Source organism: Salminus brasiliensis, chromosome 13 (genome assembly GCF_030463535.1).
Source record: "Salminus brasiliensis chromosome 13, fSalBra1.hap2, whole genome shotgun sequence".
Lineage (NCBI taxonomy): Eukaryota > Metazoa > Chordata > Actinopteri > Characiformes > Bryconidae > Salminus > Salminus brasiliensis.
Window position 1 is genome coordinate 6,181,534 of NC_132890.1, and position 22,085 is coordinate 6,203,618.

General features: G+C 40.4%; 2 protein-coding genes across 3 annotated transcripts in view; both read left to right on the forward strand.

Annotated features, from left to right (window-relative positions):
- LOC140574956 (solute carrier family 23 member 1-like) overlaps positions 1-7,584 on the forward strand; it is a 9,946-nt gene extending 2,362 nt beyond the window's left edge. Inside the window, exons 3-12 of the mRNA XM_072695053.1 lie at positions 1,323-1,480; positions 2,716-2,875; positions 3,206-3,387; positions 4,391-4,511; positions 4,609-4,765; positions 4,865-5,118; positions 5,264-5,428; positions 6,478-6,586; positions 6,938-7,033; positions 7,135-7,584. Coding sequence (XP_072551154.1) covers positions 1,323-1,480; positions 2,716-2,875; positions 3,206-3,387; positions 4,391-4,511; positions 4,609-4,765; positions 4,865-5,118; positions 5,264-5,428; positions 6,478-6,586; positions 6,938-7,033; positions 7,135-7,397 — 1,665 coding nt within the window. The 3' untranslated portion in view covers positions 7,398-7,584. The remainder of the gene's footprint in view (positions 1-1,322; positions 1,481-2,715; positions 2,876-3,205; positions 3,388-4,390; positions 4,512-4,608; positions 4,766-4,864; positions 5,119-5,263; positions 5,429-6,477; positions 6,587-6,937; positions 7,034-7,134) is intronic.
- A 4,066-nt stretch (positions 7,585-11,650) lies between these two features.
- On the forward strand, positions 11,651-21,965 carry LOC140574955 (solute carrier family 23 member 1-like). 2 transcript variants are annotated; one of them, XM_072695050.1, is made up of 12 exons: positions 11,651-11,815; positions 13,676-13,816; positions 14,579-14,736; positions 17,131-17,290; positions 17,491-17,672; positions 18,464-18,584; positions 18,682-18,838; positions 18,938-19,191; positions 19,300-19,464; positions 19,574-19,682; positions 20,466-20,561; positions 20,666-21,965. In XM_072695050.1, the coding sequence occupies exons 1-12, from the start codon at positions 11,768-11,770 to the stop codon at positions 20,926-20,928; spliced, it is 1,854 nt and encodes a 617-aa protein (XP_072551151.1). In that variant the 5' UTR covers positions 11,651-11,767; the 3' UTR covers positions 20,929-21,965. The 2 variants fall into 2 exon arrangements, with proteins under 2 accessions (XP_072551151.1, XP_072551152.1); XM_072695051.1 differs by lacking the exon at positions 11,651-11,815 and adding an exon at positions 13,390-13,490.
- The last annotated feature ends 120 nt before the right edge of the window (positions 21,966-22,085 follow it).

Genomic DNA, 22,085 nt, shown 5'->3' on the forward strand with positions numbered 1-22,085 from the left:
TATTATCTAAATTCTAATGGATCCAGATCACAGACAACTGAATTATGCCTTGAAAGAAAAGCGCTGAATGTAGCAGGACAACTGTTTAAGTTTAAACATGTAGCTCCACCCACTTACCACGAAGTTATAAGAAGTGCTTCAGGCTGGACTGCTTTTTGAAAGAGGAACAGCCAGCCAATCAGAATCAGAGCTCATATTAGTCAGGTAACAAAAAAACAGCCTGTTTAAAGGATAAACAAGGATAGCAATTCTCCCGAAACTAAGCACCAGCTAACAGATGCCTGTGCCGGCCAACATCGCTTTTAGAGTGATGAGGGGAGAAAGAGCTACATCTACCCACCCAGATAGGTCACTGTCAATTGCTGATGCTCATGGCAAAGCAGCTTGGCTCAAGATTCAAACTTGTGACCCCTGGGCAAGTCAGTGTAAACAGATTTTATTCCAGGTCATTTTGGAGCATTTCCATTGGTCCATTTATCATGAAAGTATCATGTAAGTACAATTGCCAGATTTAATCGTAAAAAAACGTTAAAACGGAGATACAAGATTTTTGCCCAACAGTGACGATTTTCTAGTCACATAGCATTGGTATAGTGTAGTAGGTTATCCACCTTGCACGTAGCAAAGTCCAGTCTGATTTCCCACATGGGCAAGAACATCATGGTGTATTAGTAAGAATCGTTCTACCTCTGTACCATGATGTGAGCCAAATGAGGTACACTGTGAACTGTAAAAGTTGGAAAATCGGTTCTCTTGTTATTCAAAAATTATTATTAAAAAAGTGTTTAAAATGTTTCCTTGAGTGATGACATAGAAGAACCACTTTTGGTTCCATTAAAATTCAGTTTTTTATAGAGATGTGTGACTGAGAGGAACCTTTAAAGCAGCCCTATGCAAGAATTTGCATTTCTTGCTTGTGGGCTCCCCCTACAGTCAGAAAATGTAAGACATACAGTAAATACAGAACCAGTATCTGAAAGTGTGAGGAGCGTGTAGATAGTCATGGTACAGTAATGCTGCAGGATTTTACACAAATCTGACTCAGGTTACTCAATAGTACACAGTACTCGTGAGCATTGCCCTGCTCGCTTCTCCATTCAGCTTTACATACTGCAGTTTGCAGCGTGTTGAACCTGCGTGTTGAGTCCCTATAACCAGCTCCAGTTCAGTGGAGCATTTACATGATCCTTAAGCTGTTATTTTTAAGAAAAAATTCTACATACAGTTGCTTTAAATTGATAAACCATCTGAAGCACCTTTATTTTAAAGAGTGCAGGTCGTACCGAAGCACTAAGGATCTTCTCTCTCGTTCTGACTCTCAGCACTACCTGACCGCATTTGGGGCAACCATTGCTATCCCACTGATCCTGTCTCAGGGACTGTGTCTACAGCATGATGGACTCACTCAGAGTCACCTGATCAGCACCATCTTCTTCGTCTCAGGCTTGTGCACCTTGTTGCAGGTCACTCTGGGCGTCAGGTATGTCTCTAAAGTTTTGTCACCTGTTCCATCACCGAAAGAGTAATCCGGTCTTCTTAAGGATGGCTATATCTATGAATATGATATGAGGAAGCAGGTGGGCTGTTTGGGAAGTTGCTTTTTTGAGATTTGATAGTAATGCCGCCTGCAGCCCAGTTTTGAATGAGTGTGATAAAGTAATAAGAAACCACTGAATTTGGACTTTGGAATATGTGTAATGTGTTTCCGAATGGTTGTATATGTAGATTGTATCTGCTGTATTATTCAGTCATTACCCACGCTTGGGGTGTGGAGCACTATAAACTTTCACAACATCTTTTATTAACACTCTAAAACCAAACAGCATATACTGCATCACCATCCTACAGCCAGGCTTCAGGCCTGTGTGAAATAGAGCCACGTAATAGCTTCTCTCTTGATTCAGCTTCAGTAAAACGTCTTTTTGTCCACTTCTAATAAAAGCCCTTTTGTGTAATTGGACGCATATTAAGGCCACCCACAAGTTCATGCATTTTTCCTCAGCTGATTGGTATTGAGATCCCATTTCAGTTTACTGCTAATGTGTGTGCCAAGAAATATAAGAGTCATTCATTGTAATGGATGCACTGTTGATGAAGGTGCTTTTATTATTTGCTTTGCTCTGAAGTCAATGATCATTTCAGCGGTCAGAACATTTTACCTACACTGGTTGACTAATTTCTCAACTTCCAGACTATGATCTTTTGAGATCTTTGAGACTGTAGTGTCATTCGCATATTTCAAAATCCTGGTGGAATTTAGGGTTTGATCTAAAATCATTAGTGAAGACGGAGAAGAGTCATGGGCACAGAACACGACAAGTTTAGTGGTGGCTACACATTTAAAAATATTGCTGTTATTGTATTGTACAGTTCTTGTGCTGCAAAGTGTTGGCTGATTTTGGTGACTAGAAGAAGACGTGCCCTATCTGGTTTTAATATTTTGGACTAATTCGAAAGTCTTAGAGTCTTAGAGTGCCTCACAAAGTTTAAATCAACCTGAGATCCTTTTAAATAACAGTTATATCTGGCCTGAATAGCAGGAAATATGAACTACAGGCTGAACACTGTATTTATTAATATTTATAATACTACAGTTTGAGAATTTTAATACCAGAGCAGTATCATACATCATGTATAATTTGGTGACAGTATGCATCTGCGGACTGAGAGGTAAAAGTTTACCTCTTACCTGGATCTCTCTTCTGTTAACGGCAGGTTGCCCATTCTTCAGGGTGGGACGTTTGCTCTTCTTGCACCAGCAATGGCCTTGCTTTCCATGCCAGAGTGGGCCTGTCCAGCATGGACACAGAATGCCACCCTGGTCAACACATCCTCCCCTGAGTTCATCCATGTCTGGCAGAGCCGCATGCAGGTGGTGGGTGTCACAGCTTTACTGGACAGGTGGATCAGTACTGACCTGTGTGGGGAAAGTGCTGTACTTTGCAGTGGTCAGACCTCCATTCATTCATTTAATCTCCAGTGAAAACAGTTGTTTGTTTTTTTAGGAGATATTTCTGATGAGATTAAATATAACATAGTTCCATATGAAACTAGTAGATGTTTTTTTGGTTTATGAATTTCAAGACATTTCAAAATATGAAGACCACTTTCAATACGGTGCTTTTTAGTAGAGGGTGCTGCTCAAATGGGACACCAAGCAAGAACAACTGATACATAAGGGTCTCTACATGTTATATCTCAACAGCTCCAAGGTTCTATCATGGTGGGCTCCCTGTTCCAGGTATTGGTGGGATTCTCTGGCCTCATCGGCCTATTAATGCGTTTCATCGGCCCTCTGACCATTGCACCAACCATCTCCCTTATTGGCCTGTCCCTGTTCGACTCTGCTGGAACGAATGCAGGAAACCACTGGGGAATCTCAGCCATGTGAGTTCTGCTAGTTCTAGTTTGTCCCTCATAATTAACATACATTCAGCCCACTAGTGAAAGCCTATTGATGCTAAATGTAATGGCCACTAGCAAGTGCAGTCCAACAGCAGACCACAAGATGCGTAAAAGATTGTCTCCAACAATCCTAAAATGTCATCACGGGACCTACAGGTAGCTCCTGCCATTAGAAAGAGACCAGACATGTTAGATTCTTATGGGAGGTGTGAAAGGAGGAACCCCTTCCTATCAAATAAATAAATAAATAAATAAACATTAGAGCAAAACTTACGTTTTCCAGAGGACACCTGCAACAATGTGCTTTGGACAGGTGAATCCAAAGTTGAATTATTTGGACACAGTATCAGAGGACAACATTTGAGCACCCATAAGAACCCATATTAACTGTGAAGCATGAAGGTGGAAATGTCATGGTTTTGGTCTGCTTTTCTGCAGTGGGGCCTGGAGAGCTGTCCAATATACAATCCACTAGGAGTTCTTTATAGTATCAGAGGGTCGTTTGAGGAAAATGTGAGACCATCTGCCTAAGAACTCAAACAGCTGAGAGATCTGAAAGATTTCTGCTTGGAGGAGAGGGAAACACTTTCTCCCAGTTGATGTCAGTGACTGGTAGATTATTTAGGAAATGTCTATCTGATGTTATTTCAGCAAAAAAGAGAAATACCAGCTATTGGGGCATTTTTCTGCATTTTTAAAGACATTCCTTCAACATACCTTCTTCTCTTAATATTGTTTAAATGTCCATATCTTTAAATATAAAAAAGACAAATATTTTCATGGGGTGTCCTAACTTTTTTTCATGACTGTATATATCAAAGAACAACTTTTCATGCAAACTTTTCAAGAAAAACATTTCATGCAGTCCAAATTCATACACTGATTTATCAGTGGAATGTAACAGAAATTGCTTTTCGACAACTGAATATGTGGTGCAGGCATATATACTAAGACATATTCATGTGTTTCTTATCTCCCACTTCAGGACGACATGCTTGATTGTGCTGTTCTCTCAGTATCTCCGTCACATTGCAATACCTGTACCTACGTACAGCAAGGCCAAGAAATTCCACATCTCCAGGATGTACATCTTCCAGATTCTTCCTGTAGGTCCATTAATACAAAGCAGGGCTCTGAATAGCTGGGTATTTTAAGAAGTTAATATTGTTCATAAAGTAACAGATCTTTGGACTGGCTCTACAGGTGCTCCTGGGAATTACTGTGTCCTGGCTTCTCTGCTACCTTTTCACCATCTATAATGTCCTGCCCTCTGACCCCAACCAATATGGCTATCTAGCTCGCACTGATATTAAAGGAGATGTGATCGGGAGTGCGCCCTGGTTCAGGTTTCCGTATCCAGGTACGTAATGTAGAACATTTAATAGAAGACTTTTCAGTGCTGGGTAAAGGATTTAGAAATAAGGGTCATTTTCTTTCTTCTATATTTTTCCACATTCAGGGCAGTGGGGCTTGCCCACTGTGAGCTTGGCAGGTGTGTTAGGGATCCTGGCTGGGGTCATATCCTCAATGATTGAGTCGGTGGGTGACTACCATGCCTGTGCCAGGTTATCTGGTGCCCCACCTCCACCCAGACATGCCATCAACAGGGGGATCGGCATTGAGGGCATAGGCTGTCTGCTGGCAGGGGCCTGGGGCACAGGCAACGGGACCACCTCTTACAGCGAGAACATAGGGGCACTAGGCATCACTAAGGTGAGCTATTAGAGCATCACATGAAATCTCTCAATTTGTAAAGGAAATATGATTATTAAAGACTGTTCTCTATATTTTAAATGTTTGGTTGCAAAAATGTGTGTAAGGAAAAGGATAAAATTGAGCAGATGCTTTTTTGTTGCAGGTCGGCAGCCGTATGGTGATTGTTGCCAGTGGTTTCATCATGGTCATTATGGGAATGTTTGGGAAAATCGGAGCCATTTTTACTACCATCCCAACACCAGTCATTGGAGGGATGTTTTTAGTCATGTTTGGGGTCATATCTGCAGCTGGAGTCTCCAACCTACAGGTGAGTAAGTAATGTTGACCTCAGCTAACGACCATAAAATATATATCGGGTATCATTTCACTTAATGTTAAGCATTGCTGATTGCAACATAGGAAGGGAGGTGCCTACTTAGCTTGCGATGCAATGTAGTGGGTCAGTGCACTTTTAAAAGTTCCTTGTGGACCTTTTAGGGGTTTTTCAGTTTGAAAATGTGAAGGAATCTTTCAAGGTGTTTTGAAGGAACCTTGAAGAAACTAAAGACTTTCGTCTAAAACCATTTTTCTTAATGGTTCCTCAAAGCACCATAAGAGGTTTCTTCACAGTTTCAAAATAAAGAACCTGTAAAAGTTCCCAAAGGAACGCATCACATCGCAAGTTAAGAAAATGTGAGAGCAATTGTCTAAAAATTAAGCTCAGCTGAAGGACTTCTGCTTGGAGGAGAGGAAAACACTTTCTCTCAGTTGATGTCAGAAGCTGGTAGATCATTATGGGACATGTCTAACTGAACTTATTTCAACCAAGAGGGGAAATATTAGCTAGGCATAGGGTGTTCTAAAATTGAAATGTTATTATTTACATTTTAGATTTAGCATTTTTAAGACATTCCTTCAACATACCTTCTTCTCTTAATATTGTTTAAATCTGCTAAATCTTTATCTTTAAATATTAAAAAAGAAAACAAACATTTTTATTGGGTAGTGGGTGAGTGCACTGTAAAAAAAAGTTCCTTAGGGACCTTTTAGGGGTTCTTTAGTTTGAAACTGTGAAGGAACCACTTAACGTACTTTGAGGAACCTTCAAGAAGTCTTTTTTGTCTTAAATCATTTTTCTTGATGGTTCCTCAAAGCACCATGAAAGGTTCCTCCACAGTTTTTAAACTGAAGAACCTCCAAATGTTCCTCAAGGATCTTATACCTTTAACAGTGTAGCTCAATAGGAATGGGCTGGTGGAACAAATGTGTGACCCCAGTTGTTAAGTGCAGGATTTTGTCATCTTCCTATATTATGTTACGTTATTTAACTTCACAGTATCTTTATAGGCCACTCTTTGTATACTTTATCTTTTACAGTTCGCAGATATGAACTCGTCTCGTAACATCTTCATCTTCGGATTCTCAATGTTCTCTGGGCTTGCCATCCCAAACTGGATAATAAAAAACCCAGCTGTCATTGCAACAGGTATAACAACCATATTTAATATGATACCATGTCTTTAATATGATCAAAACAACAATAATGAAAATATCATACTGTTCTCCAAATAATAGATGGTCTAGTTCATCAACAAATAATCAAACCAGAAACAAAAATGACATGGACGCTCAGAAGAAAAACAGAAGAACCATGTAGAACTATTTTTTCATATCTAGCGTTTATTTATTTGTCTTTTTTTGGTAATTATTAAACATTTTTGATTGGACATTAATGTAGTATATAATACCTGATATTTCTACTTTGAGTAACTGCATCTAAAAAGCACACTGAACTTCTATTAAAGTATTTGTTCTGACACTTATGCCCATTTCTCAGGTATCGTTGAGTTGGATCAGGTTCTTCAGGTTCTTTTAACTACCAGCATGTTTGTTGGAGGGTTCTTTGGATTCCTCCTCGACAACACCATCCCTGGTGAGCTCTGTTAACTTCAGAGAGATTCCAGCAGGTTATATAAAAATCTGCCTTCTGTAAAAGTTAAAGTATACTTCTTAAAGTCTTCTTTGAACCTGCAGGGACGAAACGTGAGCGAGGCATAACTGCCTGGAACAAAGCCCATGAAGACGATTCTGAGAACACACTGGAAAGTGATGAGGTTTATGGGCTTCCTTGTGGCATCACCTCCCGTCTCTCCTCCTGTTCCTGGGTCAAATACGTGCCTTTCTGCCCCTCACATAAAACCAGACCACAAAATATCACCCCCAGCAGCTCGATCTCACTGGACAAGAAGGAACCCAGCAAAAACGACACACACATCATAGTGACAGTGGCACTATAATCAGCCATGAGGATCTTCTGCTGTGGTCAGTGCAGTTTGGGCAGGACCCCTCCACTTTACATAACATCTACTGTAATCTACCCGTCTGGAAGAGAAGCTCTGAAGGCTGGAAAAATGTACTAAATGCTCTGAACTCACTGAAGCCCAGAGGCAGCTGTCTGGGGGTTACAAGCGTATGTCTTTTATACTGAAGCCGTTTTCTTTATATTTTTCTATTATAATGATATACATTTGAATAGATATTGATATGATATGAATGTGTATTGTTAAAAGTGTGTGTGTGTGTGTGTATAGAAGTTTATAGTCCTATTTAGTTCCTATGTGTTTTGCTAGGGCATGTTTTTGCAAAATCCATGTAGTTCTTACGGAAGCTGTTGATTTTTCAGACTTATTAAGATCAAATGGATGGATTTCCTGAGCCCTATTGCAGCCTCAGTACGCACTTTACTGGAGTTGGCTTCCATCTAGTGGAGGCTCTTGGTACATGCACTCAAAATATACTGGGTTATAAACAACTCATACTACTGTGTCATTCCACAACCAAGCTATAACTACTTTATAGCCCTATGTAACCTACACTGGGTAAACGCATTGCTGGATTAGGCTTTATGAATAACCCAACACGCTGGGTCAAAAGAGATCCCCCAAAAATGGTTACTTTGAGCCAGCCCTGGCCTCACTTTTTTCCATTTGTGTTGGTTAATTTTTAAAATTTAAAATATGTATCATTTTCCATTTTTAAAATAAAGTTAAGTTTAACTAAATGTCATATTACTGCTCAAATAATGACACACATCGCTAAATTAAATGATTCAATCTATAAAATTAGTGCTTCTTCTCAGCAGATATGCAGATATTCTACAAGTTCAAGTTCATTCCAGCCAGTAAAAAGAAGAACACACTTTTACAAACACAACAAAACACACAAAACATTTAACACTCAGAAACAAAGTCTTAATTAAAGTTATGTACCAAACATTAAGAAAAGGGTCATCATATAGAGTCTAACTAGTCTACTATTATCAATCCTTAATACAATTATCACATAGGTAACATTAAAGTCTATCTAAAAATGTTTAGAAATGTCATGAAGTAGGCTACCAGTGGAGTAGAGTGAGAGTGGCGTGAGGGTGCACCAGTCAACGATACCAAGAACTCTGCATACAAATGGCCTGCATGGAGGAATAGCTAGAAAAAAGAGGCCCATTGGCAACATTGGGAAGCTCCAAAACTCTCCAAAATGCTGCATATGTGGCAAACCAAGCAGTATCCCAACAGTGAAGCGTGGGGGTGGCAGCATCATTTGCGATATGCTTTTCCTCGGTGGGGACTAAACAACTTGTAGAAGCTGAAACTTTTTAAAAAAACGAAAGCTTCAGAGCAGCACAATGTTTGGGTGAACAATTCAGGTCCAAAATTGAAGCCAAAACCAACACAGGAGTGGTCCAGATCCCAATCCACCCTTTAACGAATGAGGACCCAGAAACCACAACAAACAAGTCTGCTGGAAGAATGGATGAAAATCACCCACAAAGAGTGAGCAAAGCTGGTAGAAACACCCCCCCCCCCCCTCATGCGTTAAGCTGTAATTGCAGCAAAGAGTGGTTTTTAAGTGTGAACCTGAAGGAGCAGCATTTTCAGTGTTACGTAAAGTATATTGTGACCTTTGTGAAGGTCACTTTTAATACAAAACCAATCTGATGACCTTAGGTGGCCTGAATACTCTTGCTGTGGCCACTGCTGTAGAAGCCCAGTGGGACGTACAGTGGTGTATAGAGCTAACAGGAAGTTCAGTGTAAAGAGAACTCATGACTTACAGGACTTCCAAGTGTCCCCAGCCTGTCAAGCTTTCATGTGACATCAATTTCCACTAGACTCCATTTCACCCCAGCCTGCTCTATTTCAGCACACCAACAATTCATTTGGAGAGTGAAATTCCCCAGACCAGGGTGAAATGAGGGGTCCGTGAAATTGACTAATTGATTACACTCTTTCTGAATCAGTAAGCATTGATTGGTGAGTTGATGGATGTCAAGTGAGCTTGCACGTGTCTTGTTTGGGGGAAAAAAGGTAAAACAAAAAGCCATCACAATGACCTTTTGCTAAATCCTGGGAGTTTCAGACCTTCTGAGGTGTACTTTAACTAATGACCAGATGTCCTCTTTTTCCTGGACATGTCCTCTTAAAAAGTGCAGCCAGGAATTCTAAATTGTATAAAATGACCGGAATCACTTTGGTTTTTACAGCTTTAAACACTTAGGCTGCATTCCATTCCTCAGGGTCTCTAAGAAGTGCCCTTGTATTCCCTACACACTAATTACGTGATATCGGCTAAGAGAACTTCAGTTGGTTAAATGCAGTTTGCCATAGTTTACTCCCTATGTAGTCCGAAGTTCCCATCAAACTGAACACTCCCTATCCCTTTTGAATCTCAAAAGTCACAATTCCTTGTGTATTCTGCTTCCAGTGGGGTGATGGGAACGCACCTTTTATCTTTCTTTAACTCCTCTTTAAACTCCTCTCACCTCAATAACTGCTCTATATGCATACCTGCATCCATGAGAGAAGGGACAGACGTAGCAAGAGCATCATCAGAATCAACGTCAGCATCAACATCATCATCAGCAGCAGTAGCATCATCATCATCAGATGATGATCATCAGCATTATCATTATCATCATAATAAGCATCATTATCAACATCATCTTCAGCATTATCGTCACCATCATCAACATCAGCATCATCATCATAGTTAACAGCCAAATAATAATTAAAATTATTATTAGCATCATCAGCATCATCATTAGAATCATCAGCATCAGCAGCATTATGAAAAGCATCATTGTCAGCACCAGCATCATTTATCATCAGCAGCAGCATCAGCATTATCAGTATCAACAACTTCAGCATCATTGTTAGCATCATCATCATTAGCACCATAATCATGGTCAACAGCCGCATCATCATTAAAATTACTATTAGCATCATCATCATCAGCATTAGAATCATCAGCATCATCATTAAAATCATCAGCATCGGCATTAGCAACATAATAAAAAGCATCATTTTCAGCATCAGCATCGTTTATCATCATCATCAGCAGCATTGTTAGCATCATCATCATTAGCACCATCAGCATCATCATCATCATTCTCTATAAAATAAAATATGAAACAAAAAGAGAAAAAAATGTACATGTATGTAAGTTAGAAATTATATGAATAATTACGATTAATCATTAGAATCATTCCCATAAGCAGCAGCATCACCAACATCATTAGAATCATCATTCTCACTGGCATCATGATCAGCATCGTCATCATTAGACTCATCAGCATCATCATTAATATCATCAGCAGAAGCAACAGAATTAGTATCATCATCATCAGTATCATCAGCATCATTAGCATTATTATCAGTATCATCAGTATCATCATTGATATCATCAGCAGAAGCAACAGAATCAGCATCATTATTAGAATGATGATTATCATCATCAGTATCATCAGAATCAGCCTCATCATCATCATCATCATCAGCAGCAGCTGAAACAGGGTCCACAGTCACTAAACAACCATTATTTGATTATAATAAATATTCACACGCATAATTTTAATCAGAATTACGGCCCTACAGCCTGGCCTTTCAGAACTTTACATAATTAAAGCTCAGCTTAACAGTACTTATACATGACTCAATAGACTTTTAACTGCAATACTGAAACTCTATAAATATTCTAGAAATAGCTGGGTTTCATTTTTTTAACTACAAATGTGTAGTAAAGCCTGCTTCACTTTGCCAGTAGTGCACTTGCTTACACTTCCAAATAAAGAAGGAATTCTTATTATGGGATAATCAGGTAATGAAGGCTTTTCATTGTGCTTGTTTGTCTGAGAAAGAGAGAACGAGAGAATAAGAGAGAGAGAGGGAGGGACTTTGCTGCCAAGCTTGTGAACTATGTCTGAGCGTTTGTGTGTATATTTATTCGTGTGTGATTATGCATGTGTGCATGTGTGTGAGAGTGTGTGTATGCGTGAGTGTGTGCCTGTGTGTGTGGTGTGTGCGAGACAGTGCTCTACTCTGTCAGCACGAGGCTTTAGTCAGCTGCTCTTTAGCTCTGCTGAATTGAGTTCACATGATCAGCTGATAGGTCCCATTGCATTTACAATCAGCTTCAGCTTCAGCAGCAGCCTTCGTCACCTCTCCCTCCCTCCCTCTCTGTCTCTCTCTCTTTCTCTCTCTCTCCTTAAACGTCCCCTATCCTCCGTTGCACTGCTTCTGCTGCACTCTCCCCCGTCCTCTCTTAGTACACTTCAACTGTCTTTCAGGGTCTGTCTTTGAAGCGCTGCAGACGACCCACAGAACTACTCATGAGTCCAGAAAAGGAGAGCAATGGGATGGAAAACTATGCCTTTGCTGTGAGTATGGTTACTTTAATCTCAGTAATATTGTACTGTAGACACTCCAGGTCCCATTAGAACAGCGGCAGGTAAACATAAATACAGTAAAAAGGGACAAGAAGTTCTCATTTTGAAGAAAGTAGTTGAGATCTTGTGAACCAGGTGTTGGATGATAACTATAAATAATAATGAAATAAATCCCAGAAAGCTTTGGAGATGTTTTAATGAACACAGTGATGTAAAACCATGACTTTTGTATGAGTCATTTTGGAGCATTTCTAAATTTCAAGAACAACTGCAAGATTCACATTATGCCAAAAGTCAAACATGGAGACACAAGGTTTTTACCTTTTTCATTCTAATAAGTGCTTAAAATCTTTGCACAGCACTGAACACTCTTAGAAATGTTGCTACAAGGTCCTACAAAGTGTTCCTCAAATAACGCCATAGTAGAATTTGGTTTTCATAAAAGAACCACTTTTGTAAAGCTGTATATGTGTCGAAAACCTTTTGAAGGTTTAACAAAGTCAATGCAAGAGTTAATTTACCAAATGGAAAGAACCAAAAGGTTCTTCACCCTCACTCACTCTCATCCCTTTTACATACAGGGATCCTCATTGAACCAAAAGTGGTTCCATCACTCAAAGAACCCTTTGTAGCCTCTTTATTTTGAAGAGTGTACATGAGTTACAGTGTATTACCTGTGCAGGTAAAAGAAGGTAATGATTTAGTCATTGTTTATGACTGATAAGACAAGAACACAGTAATAGAAAGTTAGGGTACCATCCTTGCTTTATCATGGATCAATACATGGCGGGTTTTCCATTGTTTTTGGAAGCACATCATTCCATGAATACATCCTTTCATAGACCATCATGTTTTGTTGTTCTGTGAAACCTGAAAAAAGATTGATGTCTATCGCAGTCATAAATACTGGTGCTTGATAAGCAGGCTGTGCACACATTACAGTAACTCGTGAATCATCTAACTCGTGAATCATTGTGAATCATTTCTGTTTAAGCGGTGAATCATTTCTGTTCAGGCTGTGAATCATTTCTATGCTGTTCTGGTTCATGTTGTTGTTGTTGTCGTCATGCTGAAGCAGAATGCACAGGCAATGTGTAACTGGTGGATTCTAATGCAGTCTGGAATAAACACACACTCTGCTCCTGGAGATTCACTTTCAGGGCTCGGCCAATCGAATGTGCACCACTGATCGATCTGTTTTGACCTGGATCGGGTTGAAGATTCAGTTGTTCCTCAAAATCTTTGTCCTACATACTTTTAGGCAAGGCCAGCTGTTGTTATATTGTAGATGATTGAGCTTCGACTTGAAATTAATAGCTGACTTGGTCAAAAGGTTACTTTGCAGGGATAACATGACCTCTAATCTAAAAAAGTGAACTGTACTGAGTGTCCAATCATCTACAGACATTAAAAATACCACATTCTTAAAAATAATTGTAAGTCAAATGATTCTTTGAGTGATGCCATAGAACCGCGATTCCCAACCCTGGTCCTGAAGGACCTCCTACTTGCTCCCAACACATCTGAGCCAGCTAATCGGCTCATTATCAAACCCTTCCTGAGATGAAGGTGCAGGGCAACGGCTCCTCCAGAACCAAGATTGGGAACAACTGCCATAGAAGATCCACTTTTGCATCCATAAAGAACCATGAACCAACAGAAATGTGTGAGTGTGATGAACCTTTAAATTGTAAAGATCCTTGACTTCAAGTGAAGGTTCTTCAGATCTTAAAAAGGTTCCTTATGGCATTGCTCAAAGAACCCTTGGATGAACCCGTATTGTTAGGACTGTATGCTGTCAATGTCCTCATCCTGAACCACCCTCGCTCTGTGGCGCTCTGTGCTCTCCAGGTTGACGGCGTGGTAAATCGTTTCTGTGGGCTGTCTGAGGAGCAGGATGCAGATTCGTCAGAAGAGGACAGCAGGAATAAACTAGCTTATTGTGTAACTGATGTACCACCGTGGTATCTATGCATCATCCTGGGCATTCAGGTAAGTGTGCACCCTTTATTCAAAGAGAGCCAACTTTCTGCAGGACCATGTGTGGTAATGGGAGGGGGTGGGGGGTGGGGGGGGGGCATTCCCACATTTCCCGCTTGTCCCACAAGGAGGTAAACCTCCTTGAGTAACTGATTAAATATATATAATTGATGCACTTTCAGACAGTTTAGCCTTTAGCCCTGAAGTTCAGTAATCAAACACAACCATCACAGAAGACTGAATTACTCTGGCTACCTTCAAAAAGAAGAGCTGGATGTAGCATCAGCTAGCAGACAGCCGTGCCGGCTAGCATCACACTAAAGTGATGTGGAGGGAGAGAGAGAGCCATCTACCCACCCGGAGAGAGAAAGGTCAATTGTGCTCTCTTGGGCTCTAGCTGTTGATGGCAAGCAGCCCGAAATCAAAACAGAGGTCCACAAGAGTGCCTTAGTCCGCTGGACCATTTGGAGCCATTATGTGGCCAATCAGTTACATTAACTGTTCCCTTAACTTTCATTGAGAACAAAATCCACGATTGGAAATTGGATTCAAGGTCCAGATTTCAACACAGAGGGTCTACAGCATCTCTCAAAGAACCATTGAAAACACATCATTTTTTTAGAAAAGGGTAGAATAGATTTTTCTTTAAAGTGGGCCTACCCTACTATCATTTCTAATGTACTTCTATGGTATCGCTTTAGTGGCCACCTTTATTTTAAAGAGTGCAGGTCAGACAGAAGCACTATGGTTCTTCTCTCTCTTTCTGTCCCTCAGCACTGCCTGACCGCATTTGGTGGAATCATTGCCATCCCGCTGATCCTGTCTCAGGGACTGTGTCTACAGCATGATGGACTCACTCAGAGTCACCTGATCAGCACCATCTTCTTCGTCTCGGGCTTGTGCACCTTGTTGCAGGTCACTCTGGGCGTCAGGTATGTCTCTAAAGTCTCTTCACTCGTTCCATTACTGGTCTTGTTAAAACAAAGTTTGCTCAGCAGTCTAATGTGCTGCCACTCGCAAGTTTGAATCCCGAGCCATGCTGCTTTGCCATCAGCGGCCTGAGTCTTAGAGAGCACAATTGGCCGTGCTCTCTCCCTGGGTGTGTAGATGGCGCTCTCTTAAAGTAATGTTGGCCGGTACTGGCATCTGTAAGCTGGTTTGGTGGCGCCGGGGACCCGACACTGTCTTCCGAGTGTGTTGGTGGGCCTGCTGATGAAAAAAGGCTTGATGGTGGTGGCTGGCTTTGCATGTATCGGAGGAAATCCTTAGCTTCCTAGTGTTGGGAGGATTGCTATTGCTAGGGGAAGTTTTGAGTGGGTGGGTTGATTGGCAGTACCAAATTGGGAGATTTTTTAAATTTATTTATTTTTTCTTACTTCTATGAGTAAATATAAGAAAGCAGTGCAGGAGGTGGGCTGTTTGTGAAGTTGATTTTTTTTAGATTTGATAGTAATGCTTCCTGCAATCCAATTAATAAATGAGTGTGATAAAGTAATAAGAAACCACTGAATTTGAACTTTGGAATATGTAGCAGGTGCTTGCGTGTTGGTTGTATACGTAGATAGTTCAGTTGTATTATTACAGTAATTATCCACGCTTGGGGTGTGGAGCACTATAAACTTTCACAACATCTTTTAGTAACCCCTTAAACAGCCTATAGGCAGCCGGTGGGCCGAAAGTGTTATTACAAACTTCCACTACCAAAGAACAACCCCAGTTTGTACAGAAACCCCTGTAGTTACTGAATAATACACCTAGTGTGTATTAAGCCTCTCTGGGTTAAGGGTTTAACTGAAAAACAGCATATACTGTGTCACCTACATCCTACAGCAAGGCTTCAGGCCTGTGTGAAATAAGCCACATAATAGCATAATAGATTCAGCTTCTGTAAAACTTCTTTTATCCACTTCTAATAAAAGCCCTTTTGTGTAATTGGATGCATATTAAGTCCACTCACGAGTTCCTGCTGCAGCTTTGTATGAAAGAACAAATCACCTCAATATAAAATAATCCAAACTTGCAGCCTAAGGATTTATTGATCCAGAGATATTTATGTGATGTGGGTTTGGCTATGTGTTTATCTTTTAATAAGCCCCAAACGCTTCATTGGGCTAAAACAAACCATTGTGTACCACTACTGGAGGTACAGGTGACCTGAAATAACCTGTACGTGGCAATGCTGATAGAGCGGTGTTACAGAAATGTAACTTCACATGGGAGGTGTGAGCTGTAATAGTTCTTTGGTTCATAGGAAAGTTTTTTTGTCAACATTTTCAAAGGAACATCTAATCAAGCCTGATGCACTTCAGACTGATAAAACAAAAAAAGTAAGTTTGGAGAAAAATGGCTGGAGAACACCTGTTCAACTGTTAAGCATGGGGGTGTATTAAGTATGCTTCTGGCCTCTCTGGTTGGGTGAAGAACGGTTTTGATTAAATACCAGCAAATCCTTGAAGCAAACATCACACCATCTGTAAAAAAGAGAAGATGAACAGAGGATGGCTTCAACAGCAGGATACTAACCAGCATCCTTCAATACATATACACATATATAAGCACACACAATATTCCTGGCCAGTTTGGTGGGATCAGTGATGGTGTGCAGATCTATTCCTGCAGAAACTGAAGGCTGTAATAGGATTAGATAGGAATTTTCAATCTTATTAAGTTTGGATTTCAGCACACTTGAATCCACATTCCACAGACTTTGACCATGCTGGAGCTTTGTCCTTCTCTCTGCAGCAGACTATAGGTCAGAAAGCTGCAATACCATAAAATGCCTAATCTGTAAAACAGTACTATGGTTGGAGTTTTATTGTTTATCATAATGTTCCTTGTTTGGCGGCTATAAATGTAATACATGTAACAGCGGCTTTTATGGTGCTGTAATAATACTACATAGTTCTTGTGTTGCATAATTTTGGTGATTAGAAGAAGGCGTGCTTTATCTGGTTTTAATCTTTTGGAATCTTAATTCAAAAGTCTTAGAGTTTTATATGCCTCACAGAGTTTTAATCAACCTGATATCCTTTTAAATCTGCTTCATCAGCACAACAGTTATATCTGGCCTGAACAGCAGGACATATAAATCTACAGGCTGGTTATTAGAAACTAAACACTGTATTTATTAATATTTATTTATTTTAATACCAAATTAAAATTTAGTATTGATAAAGTTCTTGAAACTCTGCAATTGTATCATTAGTCACAGTGTTTCCTGTCTTGAGCAGTATCATACATCATGTATAATTTAGTAATGTATCTGCTGACTGAGAGGTAAAAGTGGTGTTTACCTCTTACCTGGATCTCTCTTCTGTTAACGGCAGGTTGCCCATTCTTCAGGGTGGGACGTTTACTCTTCTTGCACCGTCAATGGCCTTGCTTTCCATGCCAGAGTGGGCCTGTCCAGCATGGACACAGAATGCCACCCTGGTCAACACATCCTCCCCTGAGTTCATCCATGTCTGGCAGAGCCGCATGCAGGTGGTGGGTGTCACAGCTTTTTTTAGGAGTTGCACTAGATGGACAAAAGTATTGGGACGCCTACACATTAAACACTTCAACAACATTTCAAAATATGAAGACCTTTTTCAATATGTTGCTTTTTAGCAGAGAGTGCTGCTCAAATGGGACACCAAGCAAGAACAACTGATGGATAAGGTTCTCTTTTTGTTATATCTTAACAGCTCCAAGGTTCTATCATGGTGGGCTCCCTGTTCCAGGTACTGGTGGGATTCTCTGGCCTTATCGGCCTATTCATGCGTTTCATCGGCCCTCTGACCATCGCACCAACCATCTCCCTTATTGGCCTGTCCCTGTTCGACTCTGCTGGAATGAATGCAGGAAACCACTGGGGAATCTCAGCCATGTGAGTTCTGCAAGTCAGCTGGTGTGTAGTTTAAACTGCCATCAGTGTGGCACATATGCAATATTCAGAGATGATGTACCGTGTGGGACGCGCTATACTGCACTAAAAAACCTAAATGCATTAAATGTACTTAATTCAAAACTTCAATAGTTTTGTGTTTCGAGTGCCGCCTACTTCAGTTATTGTTGTTGTGTTTGTCAAACTTCAGCTCAGGATACCTGTTAGCACTGGATAATTGAACACTTAGAGTTTAGTACATGGAAGAGACATACTGTAAACCTCAAACACTGGTGTCTCTCAAGTGAAATGAAAATCCTGGCTGTTCTGCCACAATCTTGGCTCATTTTACTTCCAATTTACATACGCCCAGGCCGCTAGCGAAAGCCTTTCAAGGCCGATGCAAAGCAGAGACACGGGAAAGGGCAACAGCCACTGGAAAGCGAGACAGTATCTGTGCTAGGCTAAAAGCTAACCCTAGCTGACTTGGAGAAAAGCTTGGAGTTACCATGCTAACCGTAGCCAACTGGAGGAATTCCAAGAGGGGTTGCTGTGGGCATCCATGCATGGCTAAAAGCTATGCCTAGCTGACCAGCTACTATCTCTGCACATTGCACTGAGCCAATCAGTGTTTTTAACTATGAGGCTAAATAACAGGGTTGTAAATGGGCGTGTTCAACAGCAGCACCAAGTTATTGTTACAATGTATTTTAAGAATTACTGTTCAACAGCTAAATGTGTGGCACAGAAAAATAAACACTGTGTATTCATGTGTTTCTTATCTCCCACTTCAGGACGACATGCTTGATTGTGCTGTTCTCTCAGTATCTCCGTCACATTGCAATACCTGTACCTACGTACAGCAAGGCCAAGAAATTCCACACCTCCAGGATGTACATCTTCCAGATTCTTCCTGTAGGTCCATTAATACAAAGCAGGGCTCTGAATAGCTGGGTATTTTAAGCAGTTAATATTGTTCATAAAGTAACAGATCTTTGGACTGGCTCTACAGGTGCTCCTGGGAATTACTGTGTCCTGGCTTCTCTGCTACCTTTTCACCATCTATAATGTCCTGCCCTCTGACCCCAACCAATATGGCTATCTAGCTCGCACTGATATTAAAGGAGATGTGATCGGGAGTGCGCCCTGGTTCAGGTTTCCGTATCCAGGTACGTAATGTAGAACATTTAATAGAAGACTTTTCAGTGCTGGGTAAAGGATTTAGAAATAAGGGTCATTTTCTTTCTTCTATATTTTTCCACATTCAGGGCAGTGGGGCTTGCCCACTGTGAGCTTGGCAGGTGTGTTAGGGATCCTGGCCGGGGTCATATCCTCAATGATTGAGTCGGTGGGTGACTACCATGCCTGTGCCAGGTTATCTGGTGCCCCACCTCCACCCAGACATGCCATCAACAGGGGGATCGGCATTGAGGGCATAGGCTGTCTGCTGGCAGGGGCCTGGGGCACAGGCAATGGGACCACCTCCTACAGTGAGAATGTAGGGGCACTAGGCATCACTAAGGTGAGCTATTAGAGCATCTCAATCACATGACAACACAACTGTGCTTGGTTGCAAAAGCAGTGTGAGGAAAGGAAAGGGAAAAATTGAGCAGATCCTTTATTGTTGCAGGTCGGCAGCCGTATGGTGATTGTTGCCAGTGGGTTCATCATGGTCATTATGGGAATGTTCGGGAAAATTGGAGCCATTTTTACTACCATCCCAACACCAGTTATTGGAGGGATGTTTTTAGTCATGTTTGGGGTCATATCTGCAGCTGGAATCTCCAACCTACAGGTTAGTAAGTAATGTTGACCTCTAATGAGCTAAAATTCAGCTTGTTTTTTACAAAGTTACAGTATGTTATAGACCTAGCTATATACTTTGTATACTTGATCTTTGACAGTATGCAGATATGAACTCGTCTCGTAACATCTTCATCTTCGGATTCTCAATGTTCACTGGGCTTGCCATCCCAAACTGGATAATAAAAAACCCAGCTGTCATTGCAACAGGTATAACAACCATATTTAATATGATACCATGTCTTTAATATGATCAAAACAACAATAATGAAAATATCACACTGTTCTCCAAATAATAGATGGTCTAGACATGTTCATCAACAAATTGTCAAATCAAAGTTAGTCATGGAAACATGGAAAACATAGAACATGGGGTATCAATGCTCTAGAAAGCAAGAAATTACCATATTTAGTCATAAAAGTTATAGTAGTTGTAATATTTTTGCTTACAGCTTGAAGACGTTAATGAAATATTAGTACATGATATTTCTACTTTGAATAACTGTATCTTCCTGGGCAAAAGTATTGGGACACTTGCTCATTCATGGTTTCTCCTGAAAACAAGGGTATTAAAAAAAGTGACTTTCTCTTCTGGCAAGGGATGAAGGCTTTCTACTAGATTTTGGAGGAGCATTGCTGTGATAATTTGATTGCACAAAGAGCTTTAGTGAGGCCAGGATGTTGGATAATCACCACCCCACCTCATCTCCAGCTCATCCCAAATAGATTGAATGGAGCATCAACCACCATTCAAGAGAACACAGTTTTTCCACTGCTCCACAGCTCAATGCTGAGGGGCTGTATAGCCCTCTAGCCCACGCCTGGCATTAGGCAGTATGGTGCCAATAGGTCCTTATTGTGCATTGCACAACTTAAAGTTGCTGAATGCATTCATTAGAAGGGGTGTCCAGAAACATTTGGACATATAGGGTAGAAGCAAGGTAGATTCTCTTTCTGAGAATCCATGTTCTGACACTTATGCCCATTTCTCAGGTATCGTTGAGTTGGACCAGGTTCTTCAGGTTCTTTTAACAACCAGCATGTTTGTTGGAGGGTTCTTTGGATTCCTCCTCGACAACACCATCCCTGGTGAGCTCTGTTAACTTCAGAGAGATTCCAGCAGGTCATATGAAATCTGCCTTCTGTAAAAGTTAAAGTATACTTCTTAAAGTCAGTCTTCTTTGAACCTGCAGGGACGAAACGTGAGCGAGGCATAACTGCCTGGAACAAAGCCCATGAAGACGATTCTGAGAACACACTGGAAAGTGATGAGGTTTATGGGCTTCCTTGTGGCATCACCTCCCGTCTCTCCTCCTGTTCCTGGGTCAGATACGTGCCTTTCTGCCCCTCACATAAAACCAGACCACAAAATATCACCCCCAGCAGCTCGATCTCACTGGACAAGAAGGAGCCCAGCAAAAACGACACACACATCATAGTGGCAGTGGCACTATAATCAGCCATGAGGATCTTCTGCTGTGGTCAGTGCAGTTTGGGCAGGACCCCTCCACTTTACATAACATCAACTGTAATCTACCCGTCTGGAAGAGAAGCTCTGAAGGCTGGAGAAAATTATTAAATGCTCTGAACTCACTGAAGACCAGAGGCAGCTGTCTGGGGGTTACATATGTAAGTCTTTTATACTGAACCTCTCAATATTTCTTTTATTATGAAAATATGATATGAATGTGAATGTGTGAATGTGTGTTGTTACTATCTGTTTTGCTAGGGCATGTTTTTGCATTTAAGGTGCTTCAATAAAGAATTATATTGTTAAACAGAAGGTCATGTGGTTCATAAAAACTGTATAAACATTCCTTAAAAGTTCAAATTAGTAGTAAATGTGGAAGTTTTCCTGGCCGTGTCTTGTCTTTACATACAAACCCCACAACCTTAGCTGAACTAAGCCGTCCACTCACCAAAAGGACACAGAAAAGACAGCAATCTGGTAAGACTCAGGAATAAATAAATACATTCAAATTATTTCTATTATATAATTAGAAAGCTGAAATTAATGCTATGCTACTTTGTGAGCCATCATGGTGGCATAAACCAGACAATCAGAGCAGAGCTCATATTTTTTTCATGAGCAGGAAAATCAGCGTTTTTCATTCTAAGCTAAGTAACAGGGTTGTAAATAGGCTTGTAAAACTGCATCCCTGCTTTTTTGACCCCAACCAAAGTTATAATTACTACTTATACAGCAAATAACAATTTAACATACTGAATAAAGGTATTTTATACTGAACCTCTTGATATTTCTTTTATTATGAAAATATGATATGAATGTGAACATGTGAATGTGTGTTGTTACTATCTAGGGCAAGTTTTTACATTTAAGGTGCTTCAATAAAGAATTATATTGTTAAATAAAGGTCATGTGGTTCATAAAAACTGTACAAACATTCCTTAAAAGAGTTCAGATTAGTAGTAAATGTTTGGTTTCCGTATCCCTGCTGTTTGTGACGCCAACCAAAGTTATAATTAATACTTTATTTAATTTATACAGCAAATAACAATTTAAAATACTGAATACAGGCATTTTATGGCACCTTTAAGAAAGTTTAGTGTAAAGTTATGGTTTATTATGTTGATAAGTTTGCTCTCATTATT